The sequence below is a fragment of the Prinia subflava genome, chromosome 1, assembly GCF_021018805.1.
Source record: "Prinia subflava isolate CZ2003 ecotype Zambia chromosome 1, Cam_Psub_1.2, whole genome shotgun sequence".
NCBI lineage: Eukaryota > Metazoa > Chordata > Aves > Passeriformes > Cisticolidae > Prinia > Prinia subflava.
The window spans coordinates 95,235,542-95,257,549 of record NC_086247.1 but is presented as its reverse complement, the minus strand read 5'-3'; the positions used below and the strand labels follow the sequence as shown (position 1 = coordinate 95,257,549).

General features: G+C 44.9%; 2 protein-coding genes across 8 annotated transcripts in view; one reads left to right on the top strand and one right to left on the bottom strand.

The window, feature by feature from the left end:
- SLC66A2 (solute carrier family 66 member 2) overlaps nucleotides 1-13,123 on the top strand; it is a 67,678-nt gene extending 54,555 nt beyond the window's left edge. For both annotated transcript variants that reach the window (XM_063403988.1, XM_063403980.1), the window contains one exon: nucleotides 10,326-13,123. In XM_063403988.1, the coding sequence (XP_063260058.1) occupies nucleotides 10,326-10,533 (208 nt within the window). In that variant the 3' untranslated portion in view covers nucleotides 10,534-13,123. The remainder of the gene's footprint in view (nucleotides 1-10,325) is intronic.
- Nucleotides 13,124-17,325: 4,202 nt separating this feature from the next.
- Nucleotides 17,326-22,008, bottom strand: part of KCNG2 (potassium voltage-gated channel modifier subfamily G member 2) — a 52,825-nt gene continuing 48,142 nt past the window's right edge. For all 6 annotated transcript variants that reach the window (XM_063403918.1, XM_063403909.1, XM_063403927.1 and 3 more), the window contains one exon: nucleotides 17,326-19,713. In XM_063403918.1, coding sequence (XP_063259988.1) covers nucleotides 18,919-19,713 — 795 coding nt within the window. In that variant the 3' untranslated portion in view covers nucleotides 17,326-18,918. The remainder of the gene's footprint in view (nucleotides 19,714-22,008) is intronic.

Below are 22,008 nucleotides of genomic sequence, written 5' to 3'. Positions count from 1 at the left end.
TTATTTTACCCACTTGCGTGTTTGGGGTTTTAAGTTCTCAGTGTTTTCCTACAATGTGAGAATCATTTTTACTAACTGAAGGATGTGATTATGCATGAAAAGAAATGACTGCAACATCATTAGATTTTGTCCTTGTGGATGCTGGCTTTGAAGACAAGTGAACTCTAGTCATCTAGAACAAGGAAAGCACTAGGGCTGGGACTGTTACTTTGTATGTGTTGACCAAAGAGGGAATTGCAGTTATTGAAGTAGAATACTAGAAGTGTGCTCAAGCTATGTACTTGCTACCATATGAAGATGAAGGGAAAATGTGCTCAAATTACCTTGAGTTGGATGAAGTGTCTGATGACCTCTTGTTTGTCTAGGGCAGGAAGAAAGAAGATTTAAAAGCATTGTTTTGAGCCTTGGAATGCATAGCTGTTCTGAAGCAAACCTCTGTTCCCTCATGTCTTTTTATTACCTTTCAAATTGAATTTGTCCCAAGTTATTTAGCACTAGAGCAGGAAATACTCTGCATGGTGTTGCACAGGGACATTATGTTGCTACTTCTTGGCACTGGCCTTGCAGGACATAGCAGTGATGTTCTTCTTGGCAGTGGGCAGGCTGCAACTACTGGGATGTGGCAGGCCAAGTCACCCTGCAGGGAAGCGAGCCATGGGAGGAGTGCTGCTTCCTGGGATTTGTTTCCCTGTGCCCCTGCATGGCAGCAAGTCCTTTTATCAACCACCTTTCAGTGCATGATGTAGGGCCTCAGGGTGCGCTGTGCCAAGTGGCTGGAGAGAAGATGGGCAGCAGTGTGGAATCCTCCATTTCCAAGAGGCTGAAATCTGATCTTACTCTCCTTGTGTTAACCCCTCCTTTGACTCAAACCCTAAAACTCCTCTCGTACAACACCCTGTAAAACCTCACGACTTGGCCCCTGTTGCTCCCTCGGTCTTCTTCTTCGCCTTCTTCTCCCTCCCTGGTCCTGGGGGAAATAAAATGGATCCTCGAGCCTAACAAACAGAGGCTTGTCTCATCTGTTTCCCTGTGGCAGCTTGTACTTCCCTGGACACGATGGTCACTGTTATACCATGCAACACAGCAGGAGAGCATCTAGAGCAGCTTGAGCCAGCAGCTCTGCCTGCAGCTCCACCAATTGCAATGCTGTGAGTGGGAGGTGAGAGACAGGGAAGCAGGGACAGATCCTCCAGAACAACTTCATGAGTGAGATGTTGAAGGATGGTGTAATTTAGTGTGCTCTGCACCATTCTCATTACGTTGACAGTACCATGTGTGTTGGCAGCTGACTGCGGTTATTGCAAGAGGTGCAGGACGTGATTTTCTGCCCTGGCACCACAGGAAATCTGGTCCCTGCCATGGCAGCAGGTCCCAAGCTTCCCAATTCACCAGCAGCAGAAACAGAACCTCTCTGGTCTGTGTTCATACCACATATTTAAGCAGACCTGAGCTTTGCAGTCTGGCTGGCATCCATCTGTGTCTCCTGCAGAAAGGGCACTGGTGTGAATTGTGGCTCAAATCTCTCATCTGATCCACAGAAGAGATATATTTTCACACCTGCTTCACAGAACTTGGAGGTTTTTGTGCTTTTTAGTACCTGCTGCCCTTCTTACTGCAGCACAAGTTGTAGAGTACTAGAAGTGCTTTGTAGCTGTTATGGGTTACCAGTTTCTGAACCCCTACAGACTGAACTTTAGGTACAGCTACTTGGTGTAGTTGGAGGCCATACTAGTGATCCTGGACCATCTACTGGCCCTGTGTGGCATGTCTTGTAGATTCCCCTTGATTATCCTTTCATAGACATGTTCTAACAAATACTGGCTTTTGGGTGGATCTGCTACATGGGATCAAAATCCCTGACACTGCCATTCTTGGGAGTTTAGAAAACAGATATTCATGAAAAAAAATTGACGAATACCCATTTACCCTGTTTTTATGTGAAACTTTTTTGTTTAGCTGCATCTTTTTTGGGTTTGTTTGCCTGATGGTGTTTCAGAGCGAAATCTTGCATTTCATCTTTCTTCACTGATGAGTACAGTCCCTGAAAATCACAGGAACTTTTAGAAAATTTGCTCTTGGATTGCAGCCAACTGTGGTATCAATTACTTGTGGATATGGCTTTAACTCCACTGCTTCAGCTTGGTTACAGAGGTCCAGAATAAATGCTGGATCTCTCTTGCTGCATTCTCCTCTTAACTCCTGCTAATATTGCGGGGCTGGACAAATGTCTTTCTCTGGAGATGCTCAGTGCAGCTCCAGCCTCAGAAGAATTGTTGAGAAGTGAGGTAAGGCACCCGCACCAAGCAGGGCACGTAGGGCTGGTGAATAGTTTCATGCTTGGATTCCCAGCTGGCTGTGCAATATTTAAAACAAGATCTTTGCTTGTTCACGCAGAAGGACCCTGTCTTAGGGTATGCACACTTAGTTTCCATGTTTTCAAACTTTAGACACTTTGGATATCTGATCCATGTGTTTTCTTGTTCTTCTTTCCCTTTTAATAGTCTTTGGTAGGCTAAGCAATTTGATTAGCATGAGGAGGACTCCTTTTTTTATTAAGCCGTATGGCATTTTGTTAGAAACAAATGCTCTATTTATTAACTTTTGTTTGTTTTATGCATTGTTAAAAATAACACAGCATTTGTATTTCATGTTTTCTGGTCTGTGATTCACTGCTGTAGGCAGACCAGCTTCTGACTGAAGTTCAGTGTTAGGGATGCTTGCTTTCTTTTGTAAGTAGACTATTTTGGAGCTGCAAATGGGAGCTGAAAGTTTTCCAAAGTCAGGATGTTACAACTGAATCTGCTTTCTCTTCCAGACATTCCTGTGCAAACGGCTTGTGGGCAGCAGCTTAAAAGGTTGCTGCAGAGATACCTTCTGTACTTTCTTCACTGACAGGCTGCTGCTGTATGGACTTTATTCCTGAACAAAATACTATATTTAAAATTATTTTATTCTGCTTTTTCATCCCATCATTCAAGGATTTATCACTGTGTTTTACATTATGAAAGTCAAGTGCTAATATATGAAGAAGTATCTGAAATTGGCAATCTAATCAGATTTTCTGATTTGGCAAAACCTATGTCATGGCCAAGATGTAGGGAAGTTGGCCATGATGTGGGGCCATGATGTGTAGAAGTTGTGGACAACGTCCACTGATTCTTGAACAAAGAATCCAGGCTAATTCTCTTCTTTATGTAGGTAAAGGTCAATGAATTATATTATTTTTTTCTCTAATCAAACATAATTTAGAAGTTTTGAGTTCATCCAATGCCTGAGCACAGTTAGCCCTAAGTTTTTGACTGCAGCAGGATGTAATTACATCAGGGCAGCACGTACCTCCTGTTGCTATTTGTGTTGCAGCGTCTGCTGAAACCACTACAGGATTTTTCAATGGAAGTTACTGTCTAATGCCTAATTCTCTCAGTGTCTTCCAGTGTGCAGGGTATTTTTGGGTTTGTGTGTTAAGCTACAAACATGCAGAATCATAACATCAGTGTGAGAAAATCTGCAGTGCAAACAGGAAGCAAGGACTGCTGTGTCTTTTTCCTTCTGCAAGTTTTGTGCTCAGTCCCAGCCTGTGCTCTGCAAACTGCTGCTCTGCAGCCCTGCTGCTGTTTGGATGGAGGGTTGCAACAGTCTTAAGACAGACAGGTTCACAGGGAAGTAGAAGAGAGGGCTTCACATCTCATGTTCTTTTACAAGATCCTTCTTTTTGGTAGCTTTTGTTCTTTCAGATGAAGGAAGAAGAAAGGTGTAATGATCCACAAGTGACTAATGTTGAGCAGAGTGTGCAAAGACTCTGAGAGAAAATCAGAGACTTGAGACTGTTGCAGCCAGGTTTTGCGCGGAAGGAATGAAGAGCTGAAAAGCTTTGATTAGAATGGTATCAGTCCTGGATAAGGCATATTGAACCTGAATATCTGGCAGATATAATTGTTTTGTAAATTACTCAGCCTCTAGTATAGTTCCACAGAAAAAAGCAACAGAATATGGTTTGGGTTTTTTTTTCTCTTTTGAATGTAGCTCTTTTTACATCTAAATAATTCCAGAAATAATTCTATAAAAATTAAGGTTTGTTGGCTGACTGCTGATACCATGTTATTGATAGCTGTTTTTTACCTCTAGTTGCTGTCACTTCATGATTAATGTCGTGATTAATATCATGGTTAACATACAGGGAACCTGAGTGAAACAAGTTATTCCATGAGAAAAGTGAATGCTGTTTTGCAGCATGTAATTAATTTATTTAGCAAGTGAAGATGGGTACAGCTTGTTCATGAAATCTGCTATCAGTGATAGAGAACAGTAGCACCATAGGACATTTTCATATTACCGTGTTAAAACCCATCATTTAGCAACCCACCCCTAGTCTAGTGTGTCTGATCAGATGTGCTGGTGTCTCTCTGACAATTAATTCCAGCAGCAGAATAAATAAGTGCTCTTTCAGATTTTAAAAACAGTTGAAAAAATACCAGCTTTTCCTGTTTGTGGTCATTTGCAATTTACACAGACTTGGCACTGGCTGTTACTACATTAAGAACTCCTTCTATCGAGCTCAGCTGTGAGGAAGGTGCTTGCTTTTTAGGAGGTTTGTTGTCATGGGATACTGTGGTGCTGATGTACATTACTGGGAAGTGCTATTTTTACCACAAGTCTGCCTCAGCCTCTGGCAATACTGGCTATTAAATGCAGTTCCTGCCTCTCCAGTTGGCATCTCTGTTGTCACACAGACAAATGCTGCCATTTGTTTATTTCTGCATCCCCAGGTTGCTCTCTGGCACTGCTCACCCCTAACCTGCTTGCTCAAATGTGCTAAGAGCAGTTGTACTGTCCTCCTGGAAGGTATCCTCCATATCGACCAGGTGAGCATTTCCTGCCTTCTGCAGCTCCCCAGCTTTGGGCTATTTCAGGAAAGAAATATTTACTCATAAGTCCTGCTTTGGTTTGTAGCCAGTGCTGCACAGAACAGCTTGGCTTGTGTGACTTTGCAGATAGCAGGAAGATGGAGTATGAAGTTGGTCTTTGAGATAGTCTGGGAAATTTTTGCTGTATGCAGCCTCTTTGTGCCATGCTTACCAGTCTCAGGCAGTGTTGATAGTGGCCCCTGACTGCCTGTTGTAGCAAAGCCTTGTCTGCATTAGCAATGCAGCATTTTCTCTAGCACTGTGAAGCCAAGGTTTAGACTCTGGTGTGCCAGTCTGTGATCTATCAACCCACGACACCTGGCATATGGCAAGGGTGCAGATCCATGGGCTGAGGTTGGTTGTATGAGTATTACCAAGACCAAATGCTGGGTCCTGCAGTTGGGTTGCAACAAGCCCAAGCTACAGGCTTGGGAAAGAGTGGCTGGAGAGGTCCTCAGCAGAAAAGGACCTGGGGGTGCTGGTTGACATCCACCAGAACATGGAGATACTTAAAATCTGTGCCGATGCACCGCTTAGGGGTGTGGTTTAGTGGTGGACTTGGCCTGGTTGGGTGAGTTTAGGTTAATGGTTGAACTCAGGGATTTTAGAGGTCTTTTCCAACCTAATGATTCTATGGTTCACTCAGCAAATACAGGGTTACAATAGAGCAGTGGAGCAAGGGCTTAGGTGTGCTTTCCCCTTTTTCCCCTTTTTGTTCTTTCTTCTCCACAACCAATTGAAAATTCCCATTTCTTCTGGACAATAGAATGTTCCCTTTTTCACAGACACTGCTCTATTCTCCACCAGAGCAGGTAAGGGGCAGCTATCTGCCCAAGCTAGAATGGTGTCTAGTCTATCCCAAAAATAAGAACAAATATAAGAATTACCTCTCTTCCCCAGGTGACTGGGTAAAGTTGAGAAGCTGCAGACAAAAACTGGCTTTTCTGTGCAATGTGGCATCCTGAAGTGACACAGTAGCTGGAAGGTATGAGAATGGTGAGAGTGTATCCATGCCATTCATCCCTCATAGTCATATACACGCCACTGCATTATTGCAAGTGGCCTCTGCATATGCAGCAAGGACAGAGCAATTGCAAATCCCCAGATAGGGGGAGGACCATTACTATTGCACTGCGAATCTGGAAACTAGGACATGACAGAAGCTGTGTTGATGGTGTAAGCTTTATCCAGCCTGTCTCAGGCCTATGATGTGGTAATGGAGGCAGGGCCATCTCTGTTTCCCCCAAGATGCCACACAGACACTTCATAGGTTTCTCAGCAAGCTGAAATTTTCAGGCTGTGTTTGCAAAGGGGTGCTGGTTGAGATGGGACAGAGCCAACAGCAGTTACAGCTTTTCCCCTCCCTGGAGTGGGCACTGGAGGAGTGAGACATGTACTGACTTGGAGAGGGTGCTGGGGGCATTCTGGGTTTCTTGGAGTGGTGAGATGAGAGTCCTGGGCCAGCACAAACCTCTCTGCTCATTCCCTAGCTTTACCCTCATGGTGGATTGAGGTTGGCTAGTGCCAGGTGCTCACCATGCCACTCATACTGCTTCTGCTCCTTGGCTGGATAGAGGAAGAGAAAAATACAACAAAAGGCTCATGGGTCGAGATAAGGGAGATCACTCTGTCTGGTAACTCACACTTACCATCACAGGCAAAACAGACTCCTCTCAAGGAAATGAATTTAATTTATTTATTATGCCAGTTAAAATCAGAGTACAATAATGAGAAATAAACACAAATCTTAAAACAGCTCCCTCAGACCTCCCTTCTTCCCAAGCTCAATTTTATTTTATCTTATCTACATTCTCCCCATAAATGGCATGGAGGGACCACTAATAGAGGTTGAAGTCAGTTCATCATATGATGTTTTTGCTGCTCCGTCCTCTTCATGCTCTTTCCCTACACCATTTAGGGTTCCTCCCAGGGAGACAGTGCTTCGTTGAACTTCTTCAGTGTGAGTCCTTCCCATGGTATGCAGTTCCTCATGCGCTGTTCCAGTGTGAGTCCTTTCCTTGTGTCCTTTCCATGGGGTGCAGTCCTTCAGGAATGGATTGCTCCATCATGGGTCTTCCCAGAGGTCACAAGTCCTGACAGAAAGCTACTCCAGCTTTGCTGCTTTGGGCTGCACTCTCCATGGACCCACAAGTCCTGTCAGGGACCTGCTCCAGCACAGGCTTTGCACAAGGTCACAACCTCCTTTGGGTATCCACCTACTCCAGGGTGGATTCCTTCATGTACTACAGGTGGATCTCTGCTCCCTCATGGACCTCCATGGTCTGCAGGGGCTGCTTCACCGTGGTCTTCACCATGTGGGATGCAGGGGAATCTCTGTTCCAGTGCCTGGGGTACCTCCTCCCCCTCCTCCTGGACTGACCTTGGTGTCTGCAGGGCTGTTCCCTCACAGGTTCTCATGTTCACACTTCCTCTCACTGGCTGCTGTGTAGTGCAGCAGTTTTTCCCCCTTCTTCAATACATTAGCTCAGAGGTGCTATCACTGTCATTGATGGGCTCAGCCTTTGCCAGTGGCAGGTCCATCTTGGAGCCAGCTGGCATTATCTCTCTTAGACTTAGGGGAAACTTCTGGCAGCTTCTCACAGAAGTCATTTTGTAGCCTGTCTCCCTGGCCCCTGCAACCAAAACCTTGCCACACAAACTGTTTACCCCAAATTCAGGTAATTTTCAAGGACTTGTGTACCATGTTTCCAGTTCTCTTCAAGTCCTGTCATTCCCTATCCTGTTCTAGTCTCTTTTTTCTATCCTCATCTGACCAACCTCTTGGCTCCTCTGCTGTCTTCTTTGCTTTGCTCTGTGGCCCTTCATTGCACTTTCTCACCTCTTGCATGACACCATCCCCATTTCCTTGCTAAGCTCTTTGTGATTACCCCATGCACATTTTGGTCTCTGCTGGACGGGCTCCTTTTGTCCCTCCCCTCTGGGAGGGCAGCCAGCGCTCCCACAGTCACTACTTTGCATCAGCCCTGATAATCTCAGTGCAGCTGCAGGACTGAGTGTTGTGGGCTGTCAGGTGTTTTCTGTATTTTATTTTCATTGTACCTTGGTGATTTGCTGGTTTTCTCTGGTGCTTTGTCTGAGCTACTGTACAGAGAGGGATGATGTTTTTTTGGTACACAGACAGACAAGTGGCATTAGTTTTTTAACCTACCTATAGCATTTTCTAAGATTATTTTTATCAAGGACAAGTTGAGACTTTTGTGTGTGTGGAGCATTGTCATGTCCTAGTGAGAACTCCAGGCATGATGATGATGTCCTTCAGTGTTACATGTCTGAGCTGAAGTGTGGGCTCTGGAACATGCAAAGGCTGTCAGAACCAAGTTTTCCAGCTGGTATTGCAGACTGTTGAGTTCACAGGTGCCTTCCTAGCAAAACACAGACTTGCTTTGGAAAACTTGGCACAGCATGTGACACAGCTAGAGGTGTGCTTGGCTCCTGTGGTGCTGCTGAACTGCAGGTGTCCTTACGTTTTCCCTCAGTGATTGATTATTCTTTCTTTGAGAGGGTTAATTCTTCTGTAGGCTTTACATATTCTGACTCTGTATCTTCTCCACGACTGCTCTGCACTGTAAGGTCACTTAAAAAACCCAACTGGCTTTCTCCATTGGGAATGAGTGGCAAACATCCTTTGTATTAAGGATATTTGTTAAATTCTATTCAGCTATCTCATGGTATCCCCGAATTGCCCTTCTGTCAACAGTGAGCAGTTACTTTGATTAGCCTGGTTGAGCATGTGCTTTTAGTGAGAGTGCCTAGTTATGCCAGGGCAGATCACAATTAAATTGTGATCAATTGCCCAGCAAACACTAATACTCTTAAAATCAAAGGAGGAGAAATATTGACTGCCAGCAAGCAAGGTGCCAGTTTTATTACCCTCAGAGTTTATTGCCTTCCTAATTAAAATCTCAATCAATTCCGACCACACCTGCATCTGTAAATGTCCTGTAAGTGTGATGTAAGGTGACTTGGTGTGACTGGGAACGTGCACAGGGCAGGTGGTGCATGCTGTTTACACCAAGCACAAATGACGTGTAGAGTTCAGCAGTTGTTTTCTTTCTCTGATCATTTTTAGAATGACCTTGGGTACGGAATGACTGCTCACTCAATCCCATATCCTTTCTTGCAGTTCCACACAGATTCTGTGGAAGGTCGTTATTGTAGACTTGTTTTGTGCTCTGGGCCACGTGACCCAAGTTATAAAAGGCTCCCATTTCCATAGTGTGATGGGGCTGTACAAACTGATGCTCTTGGCCACCCTTCCCATGTGGGAAAAGAATGGGCTGCAGCATTTGGCTTGCAATGGCATTGTGCACTTGTGCCCAAAACACAGATCCTGTGAGCCTGAGTGTTTGAGAAATGAACATTAAGTTCTGCCCTGCTGCATGGGCCTGACTGTGTGTGATGAATTGGAGTCTCTGCGGGCAAAATGTAAATTGCTTGTAATGATGAGAAATCATGTGCTCATACTGTGAACTACAAAGCTTTTGTCCACTGCTGCTTATCCAGCTGCTTAAAAAGTTCTCCTGATAAAGTGCATGAAGCTCAGAAACAGCCTTCCAGGTTTGGTTGTTCACATTTTGTTGAGGACACTGAAAATAATTTGGTCTGTTTGAAGAACTTGTGTCAATTCCCCAGAGTTTCTCCTGATGTAGGGAAGCAGGAGCTAGACTACAGGACGGGGAATACTCAGCAGAAGAGCAAGATGAAAGCAAGTTTGGTTATTGAGCATTGCTCTTGATCTGTGTCCTTAATAAAAATCCCTAGTTCTGATCATCCTTCCAGTAACAGCTGCAGGCATGTAATTTCTCCTCTTTCTGTATTACTGGACAATCTGTTTGTCTGCATTTTTGGTTATGCATTTTCTGCAGTAAGGAGTGGTTTCTTCTATCTATTTTGTTTTATTCAGCAGATGCTGAAAGTATGCATGCATGAGAGAACAATCTGTGTGTTACTTTACCTTGCATGAGCACAGAATGGCATGCACAAGAAGTAACTACTGGGATGATTGCTGTTCTTTTCCATGCTGTTCTTTTCTATGCACTCTTTTACTTTGATTTATGGTCAATGCTGTCAGCATGTGGCAGTCATGTTTACAGAGCACCACTGAGTCAAATATCCTAGCTGGATATTTAAAAATGTTGGATACCTTCACAGCCACAGATGTTTGGAGCTGTAATTGCTGAGATAAGAGTGCTGCAGTTTGTGGAGCAGAGAATTTGATCCTCCCTTTCAAGTACAGTGCTGCCTGTCTTGGCTAGGCACACTGTGCCCCTGTCAAGGGGAGTCTCAACCCACTGTTGAGTAGAAATCCTAGCTGCAGTATGTGGGATCTCTGGCATGGCAGGTCTAATCCAAAGCAAATTTCTTCTCAGTAAATGCTCTTCTCTTTTTTCTGTCTTTTAGCATCAAGATGGTGCTGATGTGGAGCAGTGGGGACACATTCAAGACTGTTTACTTCATCCTGAATCAGGCCCCTTTCCAGTTCTCCATCTGTGGACTCCTGCAGGTATTTGTGGACATCGCTATCCTGTTGCAGGTTTACTTGTACAGCCACTACCCTCAGAAGCCTGTGTCCCACACTGCACACCCAACCAGCACCAAGGCCCTGTGAGGAACTTGGCTGGGCAGGTTGCAGGTCAGTGGAGTCAGCCATGGCGTCTCTTCTTCCACTTGTAAATACTCCTGTGTTGCCAAGTCGAAAGCAGAAATGAGAATTAGGATGGAAAATATGGCTGCACATCCAGTTTGGGAAGTTCTGTGTTAAATAACTTGCTCTGTTTTCAGACTTAGCTGTACAGAACTGTTTCTTGGTGGGGGGAGGGGCACTTTATTTTTGTGTATGTACCTATGAGCCTTATTAATTCACAGATGTTTGTATATTTAATCACAAGGGCTGGATGGTTTGTGTTTTTAATGCTATTTAAAAATGTTACACCACAGAAATTATAGGATATTTTGTCTGAAACTTCTACCTATTTATATAATATAATAATTGTATTATATGAATATAATACAATTTGTGTATATTGGCAGGAAGTTTGTGGCATATACTAGCATTCAGTATCTCCATGATGGAGGAGGAAGTATTGAAGAGCAAATCCAGGAGCTTTCTCTTTTCTTTGTAAGGGTGCCTGGTGAGAGAAGGTGGGAATGGGAGGTCCTGCAAAGAGGTGAGCAGCCAGAAATGAGCCAGCCACAGATGCTGTAAAGCTAAAGAGTGAGCAGGTGTTCATCCCCGTTGCAGGAGGACACATGGAGGAAATGATGGAGAGGGTCTGATGGTGCTCGAGTCACGTCTAGAGCTAGCACAGCCAGTCAAGCATCCAGGCAAAAGAAGGAGCCAGCAGGAGACTGGGAACTTAGGTAGTTGTGCTTTGAAGCTATGGGGTGTGGGAATAGCCTGCCCTGCACTTTGGGTGCAGCACTGCCCCTGCAGCTGTGCACAAGACAGCTGTAGCGTGTCTTTCCCAAACCAAGGGGCCAGCAGATGAGTGTCAGGCAATTATTTCTAGATGGTGATTGAGGCACAAAGATAGAAGCAGGTCCACTTTCATCGGCTCAGAAATGAAAAGGTTTGAGACAGAGAAAAAGTTGTATCCCCTGGAGTAGGACCAGCATCTGACAGCTTGATTTGTTGAGGCTGAGATTCGCATTCGTGTTGTTCAATGCCAAACAAGAACCAGGTTATGTTTTGGGGTGTTTCCTGCATTGGCCCAACTAGGAAGGAGTCCATGTTTTCCTTTTACTGTTGTGAACTTCTAGGCACTTAAAGAAGAGAGTCATCTTTTTCAGAAGAATCAGCAGCCTGTACTGAGAGGGACTGAGAAAGCTGAAAGAATGGAGTTCATGTAAATGTTGTCTCTAAAGGCTGTTAGCCAGTTTAGGTCACTGTGCTCTGTCTGTGACGTGCAGCAGCTGGTGGTGTGGACCCGTGGGGGTGGTGACCAAGCCCCTGGGCTCCTGTTGTGACACTGCTGTCATGAAACTGCCTTGGGTGATATGAGGAGGCTGTAGCAAGGCCCTTGGTCCCAGGAACAGCTATGCCTGTGCTGCTTCCTTCATGAGGCTTACTTTCTGCTGGGTGAGTCCCATCTGGCCACAGGCAAGGTGTTGGACAGATTTTCAGAATTGTTTTTTCTCTTAAGAATAACCCAAGAGTTTATGTTTTCTTAGCAGTGACAGCAAGTCTGAGGTTTGATAACTTCAGTGTGTAAGTCAGATACTTCCTCTCCTACGCTTTCTTTGGGAACCTCACAATTTGAGTCTGGACTGTCTTCATTGGTGGCAAACTGTCCAGTGGAGGGGAATCACACTGTGCCCAAGGCACTGACTCCATGCTCTTTGTTCGATACCATACTCTAGGACAACTCTCCTAGGCCTGAAGTGACCTTACAAAGACAATGTACTCAGCATGGCAGACTATGAATGTTTTGTTCCTCTCTTTTCTCCAGTGTTCTGGCTGTGTTACAAGAACATCTGGGCTTTTGTCTTTTTTAATTGAAAACTTAACAACTGGCTTCTCTGGTATGCTGCTTTACTGAGGATTGTATTTCTACTGTTTAAAAAAACCCACTTTCTTGTGTGTTTTAATGGTCTGAAGGGTTTTTTTAATAACTTGTAATGGTAAGATTTTTGTATTTGGTGGTCTTTTTCTAATATTCTGCAAAACAGGGATGTGAGAAATTAATGGTTCATAAGAAACATACTTTTGTATGTTATAGCTTCATCTGGGAGTGCACACTTTTGGCCACCACTTTGGCTTTGAACTACAGATATTACTGAGGAGAAAACAATTTCTGTTTTTTCCTTTTGGGATTCTTCCTTGGGCGGATTCTTGAGCCTGTCATTGGTATCTAAACCAGCGAGCTCTGCACACCAGTCTCACTTACACCAGAGCAGCCAACGCTGGAAGAGAAGCCAGTGAAACCATGTCCAAGTCATCTTCTGTATGTGGCATTTAGCAAGTAGGACTCTTGGCCAGGAACTTTAGAACTTCTTGCAAGGTACTTTAGGGACAAAGTGTTACAGAACTTCTGTTTTGTTCTCTAATTGTCAGGAAGTATCTTTTTCAATGATCACCTCAGAGAATAAGAAATCTCTTACTTTAAATGCATCTCTTTGAATGTATGGCACATTTCATGGACTTTATCTTTGTCTGTCAGTTGCAATGGTTTTTTAATAAAAATTACCTCATATATAAATTGCAGTGTTGCTTTGTTTTGTTCAGGTACAAAATGTATGCTTCTTAACCCTTATTATAAATCATCTTGACATTGTTGATACGAGTATGCAGTGTGGTTTTTCCTTCTGATGAGTAAGCACAAGGCATAAATTGTCTTGAATTGAAGATGCACAGGAGGGATTCTGGATTCCTGTCCCTTGCTCTTCCATACATTAAGTTTACAGGGTAAACTTATCCACTGAGACCACATAACTTGTTTGTGTTTGCAATGCTCACAGTAAAAACTAATTTACTAACAGATCATTATGTAACTTTAAAAGAACCCTGTGTCATGCAGACTGCAGAATGAGTCTGAAGATGGACACAGATGAGGGATGTGCTCTTGGCAGCCTCTGCACAGAAGATGAGGACACTGAGTCTGTCATCTCATGGCCAACTGCAGCCCCAAGAGAAGTCTTGGCCACCCTCTGTTCATTCACCCACTGTTCATTCTGGATGGGAAAACAAGCCAAGACTGTCAGGAGCAGCCTTGCAGCTTCTGTGCACCTCCTGAATCCTGCCAGGCTGCTGATCCAGGATGTTGGGCCTCTCTGGCATGGTTTGCTATTGCTGTGTGCAATGACTGCAGCAGCTGCAGAAGGGGAACTGGGGAGGACAGAGGGCTGGAGGCAAAGGAGAGAGGGTTGGGAAGGGTGGGAGGAGAGATGTGCTTGCTCAAATAAGGGCCTGAAGGGTGATACTCCTGAAGGGAAGGGAAAGAAGGGAAACGTTAAAGATAGGTAAATCATCAAAGTGGGGGGGAAAGGAGGAGGAATGTGAGGGTGGGGAGTAAACCCTGCCTGCTCTGTTGGAGTCTGGTGGCAGTGGAGACCCAAGCAGTTCTCACTGCAGCCAAGCCTGGTCAACACTCACAGTGCCTGCACCTTCTCTCCCAGACACTGCTGGTGTTACTGGCTGCTGCTTTGGCATTCACTGTGGGGAAGCCAATGGTGGGGCTGGCCCCAAAGGAAACAGTGGGGAACCCCATCTCCGGGTGCTGCACCGGCCTGGCCCTGCTGTGCATGGCAGGCAGTGGCCTGAATTGGAGCTCCATGGTGGGAGAAATGTCATGTTAGATGTTTGAGATGTGTGCTGTTAGGTGCAATTAAAAACATTTTAAAACATAAAATAAAGCTCACATTTGGTACTGGGTATTAAGCAAAAACTGGCCCACAGTTTCTATTTGTTAAATCTGATTTTGATCCTTAGGCTTGAGAGCCAAGCTGGCTTCCAGGACCTGACTGACAACTGTAGCTTTGTTGGAGGCTTTCTATAACAAAGAAGACATCAATATGTAAGTCAAGTGCCCCCATAAATAAACACTGCCTGGATACTTGTGCCAACAGCAGTAAATAAAACATGGGGACTAGAATATAATGGGAAGTTCACTCTGGGGTAGGTCTTCCTGTTGACAGCCTTGTAAAGCAGCCGGTTCCAAGTGGATGTCAGCATCTAGAAATGCACTGACAGCAAACACAGCATTTCAGACCCCCTTCCTGCCCTTCTGTGTCCCAGCTTACATGCACATGGCTCTGGTAGGTGCTAGCTGGGGGACTGAGGGGCTTCGCTCAGTCGCAGATGGGCCATGTAAGAGACGGTCTGAAGATCCCTCATCTGCCTCACGACTGTCGACAAGGATGGAGGCTGAAACCCCAAGGACAGAGACCTAAAACCCCAACACAGGAGTCTTTGCCTGGCTGAGGTGGGATGTCTGCCAAATGTTGCCTGCAGGTGCATTCGCTAGACCAAAAGCCAGTATGCATTCGCATGGGAAACAATGGGCAAGTCACGGTGAACTGATTGTGCTTTCTGCTGGACTGTCTGCGCTGTACCTGTACCTGTTCAGATCTCCCCACCTTTGGCCAGATGCCTTTTGCTCTGAACAGACTATAAGAAGCTCCATAAGCTTAAGAAGCTCCATAAGTTTGAGATCTCCGCACGACCCTGAGGACTTAGTCTCTTCTGTTGGTAGCTATTCCGCCCCCCTCTTTTTCTCTATTCTTTGTCTCTCTCTCTCTCTCCCCCCTCCTCTGTCGCATTTCGTGTTGTGGGCACTTAATAAAGGTTGTTTTGATTGTTTTGATTTAAACCGAAATTCCCTGTGTCTTTTTGCACTCTGAGATCAATAAACGAACCATCATGACCCCTGCTTGTATTAGTGGATCGTGACAGGCCAGCAGCCCTTCCATGTGCCTCTGTCCTCTTCCACGCCAAGGCTTCACAGTCCTCTAAGGCTGTGGCTTGTAGGTACCAAGGGGAAGGCCAAGGATGCTTTGCCCCCTGAAGTGTCTGCTGTGATGCTGTCATAGCCTGTGCCTGTTCTGGCCTCAGCAGCGTGGGACAGCAGCCTCTGTCCGGCTTGGAGTTGAGGAGATGCCACCAGCATCATTTTTCTTTGCATTACTGCTTTTTCCTAACTGAAGCTGCTGTGCCGTAGGAGATGGCTATACACATGTGCTGTATGACCTGAAGTTGTGTTTGACTTTGTGCCTTTACCTCTGTCCCTTTACCAGTTAACACATCCTTAACTCTCCTAAGTTATGGTTTTCATGACGTGTTGCCAGCTGTCAGAATTTGTTGGTCCAGATCCATGCATGCTGCTACCAAGATGGACATGTAGAAGAGCTAGCTTTGCTCACGTTTCGAGTCTTTGTCCCATATTAGAGAGAGGAATATTTTTTTCCTTTTTTATTTTCTTTTTCCCTGAGGCAAAACTAGTGTGCTACAATTGTGATGCACTTAGTTGTTCAAAGAAACAGATATAACTACCTGCTGGCACTGGTGTGCCTGCAGACAGCAGTGTGGCATTTATTATAGTTAGAGATAAATCGCCTTAAAATAATTTGTGCTGTGTCAAAAAAACCCAACCACCATACACAACAAAAATGACATTCTCCAGAAGCTGATCAAAAGTAATAAGGATCACCCATAACAACAGCTGCCCTGGGTGAAACTCATTCTCCTCTGAGTGTCTTTTACGTCTGGCAATTTGTGCATCACAACTTTATACAGCTTCCAAAAATAATTTATTTAAAAGGTTCCTGGTTTATATTTGTTTCCTCATCTGTCATCCCAATAGATGAAATGAGACTTTATTGAAAGCCAGGCTTTGACTAGGCAACATAATGAGTGGGTTTTGTCACTTTATTAAAACTGTGCATGCTGGAATTGATTATGTGCCTTTTCAAAAATACAAAGGACTGACTATTGTAGCACAATAGCAACTTGATGGAGAACAGCAATAATACTGTTTATTAATACTGGTGTGTGTCATCAGTCTGTTTTTCTACACAGCTGCTGAACTGCAGTTTGCTGTCCCAGCACTGTTTTTGTCATGCTGCAAGGCCAAAAGCTCCACTGATTCATGGTTACTTGCTAGCACTGCAAATGTGAAACTCTTCGTTCTGCAAGTATGTCCACTCCAACATGGCTTTTCTAGTAGAAAGGTCAGGGTGCTTGCAATTTGTAGGTTTCACCACCTTCAGGAGATGCATTCTGCACCCTCCATGTGCATTAGCCATGGTCACTTCATTCACCCTGTAGATGGAGCATGAAACACACCTGGTGTGCATGAACCAAATCCCCATGAGGAGTGAACTTGTGAGTCTACCTAGTGAGTCGATTGGGTGCCACCTTAAGGCTGAGCAATCTGAATGCTGCTCGAAGATGCAGTGCTGCCCCTCAGCACCAGGCCACACTGTCCCCTCATCACTGCTCCCTTTGCTGGTTTGCAATCAGCTGGCTGTAAAGCTGTATGCCTGATGTCAGACCTTAATAAGCCTTAATGAAAGAAATGCCTGCACTAGGAATAAAAAAACAATAAAATTAAAATCTTTCATGAGTCACAGGAACCGAGTGCTGGCATTGCTGTCCCAGGAGTCTGAATCACCCCAGGCACCAGCCCTTGGCTCTCCTTCTCTAGCACAAGGTGCAGATGTGTTCCCAGTGCTGCTGGGCCATGAAGGATGGGCAGAGCTTTGGTGGGGACTCCTGCATTTGATTTGCCTGCAGTTCAATACAGCTTGGGCTCTGCTGACCCAGCTGCATCCTGCAGGGTAGGGTGGAGCTCAGTTTTGCTGCCTCTATCTCCTACAGTGCTCAGCAGCAAGTAACACGAGTTACTTCACATCAGCACAGTGAAACACCACCTCCCTCCACACCCAAATCACCAGACACAAAGAGTCAGCATCAAAGCTTTTAATTTTTATTAAAATAAAGTGTAACTTTTCCATTTCCCTTGCTTCATTCCTATAAGGAATGGCTTAATATGAGAGTTTGCTAATGTAGGATTGGTTTTACAGCATATGCTGAGGCAAAAAAACCCCAAACAACAGACTCGACAAATCCCAACTTCAGTATATCAGGTTTTGTTCCCTTCCTGGTATGTGGAGAATATGGAGGGTGACACCGCATGGCTTTAGTACAAATAGGAGTGTAGGTACAAGCGATTGTTGGATTCCATCTCCCTCCATTCCCTGATCAAATCCCACCTGTAGGAACACTGAAAGACCCACACAGCATCCTGATTTGGAACAGCTGCACAGTTCCTCCAGGATCGGGGCTGGTAAGCTCATGCATGGGGCTGGCATCTATAAGCAAACATGCAGATACCACCATATCATTCATTTTCCCTTTAAATTGACTTAAATCCTCTGAGTATCAGGAAGAAGAGCTAGAACACTTGTTTTAATGACAGGATTAGCAGGAGGGCAAAACCAAAAGGCTACTCCTAATGCAGAGCACAGCTGCTGCACTGCAGCTCGGGCCAGAGGCCACTGAAGGTGTCTTGCTGGCCTCACTGGGTTTGTACTACTCCCCTACTCCTGTTTGCACATGACTGCACTCAGTGCAGCCACCACCACCAAGGAAGGCTGTGCAGAGCTGGGAGTCACTGCTGGTTTAACATCACCCTCCACTTCTTGAACTACATGTAGCTCAGATTGGTTCCATTACCTGTTAAACACATTTCTTGATACATGAAAGATGGAAATAGTTAACAGAAAGTGGAAAAAAATCATCATTTGTAATGCTATTTTTTATATTCAACTGTTAGCAAAGGAAAAATAACCAAGTTAACATTCAGTACCACAGTCAGGAAGATTTTTGTATGTGTATTTCTGTCATGGAACTAAGATATAAAGCTTAGGATGGTAAATATGCATCTCTACTCAATAATGCAAACTGCTCACACACAATTCAGAGCTGGCAGCTCTGGCTGCGCTGCCTCATCTGTAGAAGACAAAAGCAAGCCCCTAGTAAGGCTGAAGGGATGCTTCTACCCTTCTCTTCCCTCACCCCTTGGCTTCTCTGAGGTTTGTGTTCCTTGGTGCTGCTGCCAAAACAAACGTGCTGTGTGGCGTTGCAGCACGGGGAGCCCCTTGCTCAGCCCCTCACACAGGGAGTGCCACTGAGCAGGGTAGGGAGGAGGTGGCATGCTGGTTGCTCTGCCATACACCTGGCACAGGCTGTGCTTCACATTACATTCTGCTGGCTGGCTGCATTCAATGGCTGCTCCTTGGGCATACCCAAAAATACTTGCTCAATAGAAAAGCCCTAAGAAAAGCAATGGAGCAGAGCTGTACTTGGTAGAATTTCTAGGGGTACTTATCAGAGGTCTCTTAAGATCAGAAGTTGGTCTTTAGAGAAACCTTGTGTGTGCCTGCCCCTCATTCATGCAGTTCATGGCATTCTTCTTGCAGAGCTGACCTCCCTTGTCCACTGCTTCTTGTGCTGCCAATGTATGTCCTCAGCTCAGGGTCAAGAACTTCTTATGGCTTACAGGTCCACCAAGGGCAGACCCTCCTGCTCACCAGCACTTGGTGGGAATGTGGCACTGAGCCTCCGTGTACTGTCACCACCTGGGAGCTCAATGTTCTCTTGCCGTTGCCGCACGTGCCTGCTGGCTACTCGCTGCTGCTGCTCCTTCAGCTCACTGTAGGAACGGGAAAAGGTATGAAAGATGGACGTGACCGGGAAAGCCATCAGCAAAATCCCGCTCAAGATACTGCTCAGGGCTACCACCTGTCCAGGGATGCTACGAGGCACCATGTCCCCGTAGCCAACAGTTGTCATGGAGATCACAGCCCACCAGTAACTGGTGGGGACGCTGGTGAACTCTTGCTTGGCTCCCAGTTCGCTCTCGGCCAAGTAGACCAGCGGTGAGAAGAGTGCCATGGCGACGCAGAGGAAGAGCAGCAGCAGCCCGAACTCGCGGGTGCAGCGGCGCACGGTGAGCCCCAGTGTCTGCAGTCCCAGCGAGTGCCGCGCCAGCCGCATCACATACAGGATGCGCAGTGCCCGCAGGAAGCGCAGCACCAGCCCCACGCGCTCCAGGTACTTGTTCCCAGCTCCCCCACCAGGCTTGCTGCTGTTTTTTGTGGAAACCACATCCACAATGAGAGAGATGTAGAAAGGCAGAATGGCCAGGATATCGATGATATTGAGCGGGGTTTTCAGGAAAGCACACTTGTTTTCTGCCTGGATGGATCGCAGCAGGAACTCAAAGGAAAACCATGCCACACACACCGTCTCCAGCACAAAGATGTCATAGCACTTTTGTGAGCATTCACCCTGGGGAGAAGAGGAGCGGGAAACACATAAAAGAGGGAAACAGATTTAGCCAGGGAGTGAAACAAAGAGAGTGTCAGTTCTTAAAGAAAAGCACCACTTGAAATTGATATGAATTGTGATGTACAAGCAAAATCATGGCTGCTGGTACTAGAACCAGAGGCTATATGTTTGACTACAGGACAGGTCACCAATGCACTGGAGTGTCCCAAAGCTGCCAAGAACTTGGTGTAATCTTATCAGCTGTTGGACAGAGAGCCCACTCATATAAGGCCAGTGGCTCACACTTAATTTCTAACCAAGACTTTAACACCTTTCAAAAAGAATTAATACAGGATTCATGGATTGTAATAAATGTGTGATCCTTCCTTCCCTTCCTGATCAATAATAAATTGCTTACTAATGGCTCATAAACACCTACAGCATTTTAAGTGATATGCTTGGAGTTATCTATGATCTATTATTCACTAAATACAGTACATATTTTATATTTCAGTGAACATTTATTAACACACCACCCCTACAGTCAAAAGCTTATATAAAACACTGAGAAATGCAGGCAATTCTAAAAGAAAAACTATAACAGGATAGAGTGGGGTATGGAGAGATAAGTGTTTTTAGTTACTGCACCTGTAACAGCTAGTGACCACGATGCCTTCCCCAAGTTTTCTTCCCCTGCTCTTCCCTGCAGGCTCACTTGAGGCCAAATAAAGAGAGCTCTAGCTCTTTAGTTACGATGCTTGTAAACAAGTCAGCCTCAGTGCACTGGAAAGGCAATAAACAATAATGCTGGTGACGGCCACTCCTCAGTTGTTAATACTGTGGCAATTCTCTGCTATATCAGTCTTGGTACCTCCAGCTGAATAATAAAAAACTTCTCTAAATAAACAGATTTTGATGTGGACAATTACAGGTCTAGTGCTGTTTCCTCTGTAAATGCTCTGGGGGCTTTGTGTGGAAGACAAGTGTATACTTATTTAAGGGAAGGGAATATTTATTCAGTGTGCCAGATTGAACAGTTTGTGAAGCAGCTTGTTGTAATGAGTCCATCCATGCTAGTGGGGTGTGTGACTCCCACCGGATGCAACAGGTATTAGGACCCAATGCCCAATCTTGTTTTATTTGCTTACAACCAAATTATAGCAATAAAACATCAGTTGAGAACTGTGTCAAGCTGGTCCCCATTTAACCACGGAGAACCTGGCACATCTATTAACAGTTCTGCCCATATACTCAGCCACAGGAGTCTTTTGCTCCAGAGAGCCAAGAAAATTTTTAATGCACAGCACCGCATCCTAACTTCATCTCTCTTGAAGTGTGTATGCGCAAGCTTTTTCCCTGTTTGGAAAGAAAGCAGCAAAAGGCTGATGAGGCTTTTGCCCTCTTCACCAACTGCAGCCTTCCCCAGAATGTGGAGGGACTGGATATGTTTCAAGGGCTGTTGCACTGTGAGCAGAGAGAGCAGTGCCATCACATTGTAGGCATCCTTACCTCAATATGATAACCAAAATGCTGAGGCACCCTGCACATCTTATACTTAAGAACAGATTGAGACAATAACTAAAGAGGTGTCAACAAGAAAAAGAGACCTGAAAAGGAATCCTCAGAGCCAGCATTTATGGTCCTCATAGTAACCACAATAAAAAATTGTAATGCCTTGTGTTTATGGATTTTTGTTTTTTTATTTCACTTTCAATTGACATATGGTGTACCTCCCACTGTTTCCCAGGGGGTCATGCTGATATGGAGAGAAAAATTACTTGTCCCATTGAAATTACTGTCAAGATTTTAAGCATATTGGAGGGAGGAACAATTATCTTATGTTACTAGTATAGTAGCTCAGATAGCCTGTCTTTAATTTCCAAATTTTGATATGTGTGAACACTAGAAGGATCTTAACTTATATCTGCCTCACCAAACTAATTTGGTCATAAGTATTTTTGTCACAGTCGTAATACATAGGATATAAGATTTTGTTTCTAGGAGCTTTCCTCCTATCAGAGCATAATTATGCTGTCAGACTCTCCTATCAAATACAGAGTCAAGATGCTTTCACACCACAACACAAATCTGGCTCTGTGAGCCAGAGACAAAACTCACAAATTCAGTGGAAGGACTCTGTACCACTGTAACTTCTCTCATTATGATGCCAAAACCAGCCCTCAGACAAATATTGTCCCAGAGCTCTGCTGCCTGGGAATCTCTCATCAGGATATGCTTGATCTTACACCTAAGGGAAATAGCTGGAGAGGATTTGCAGCTCTTCATCCTCTCATTGCAGGATAGGATGAAGAGCTG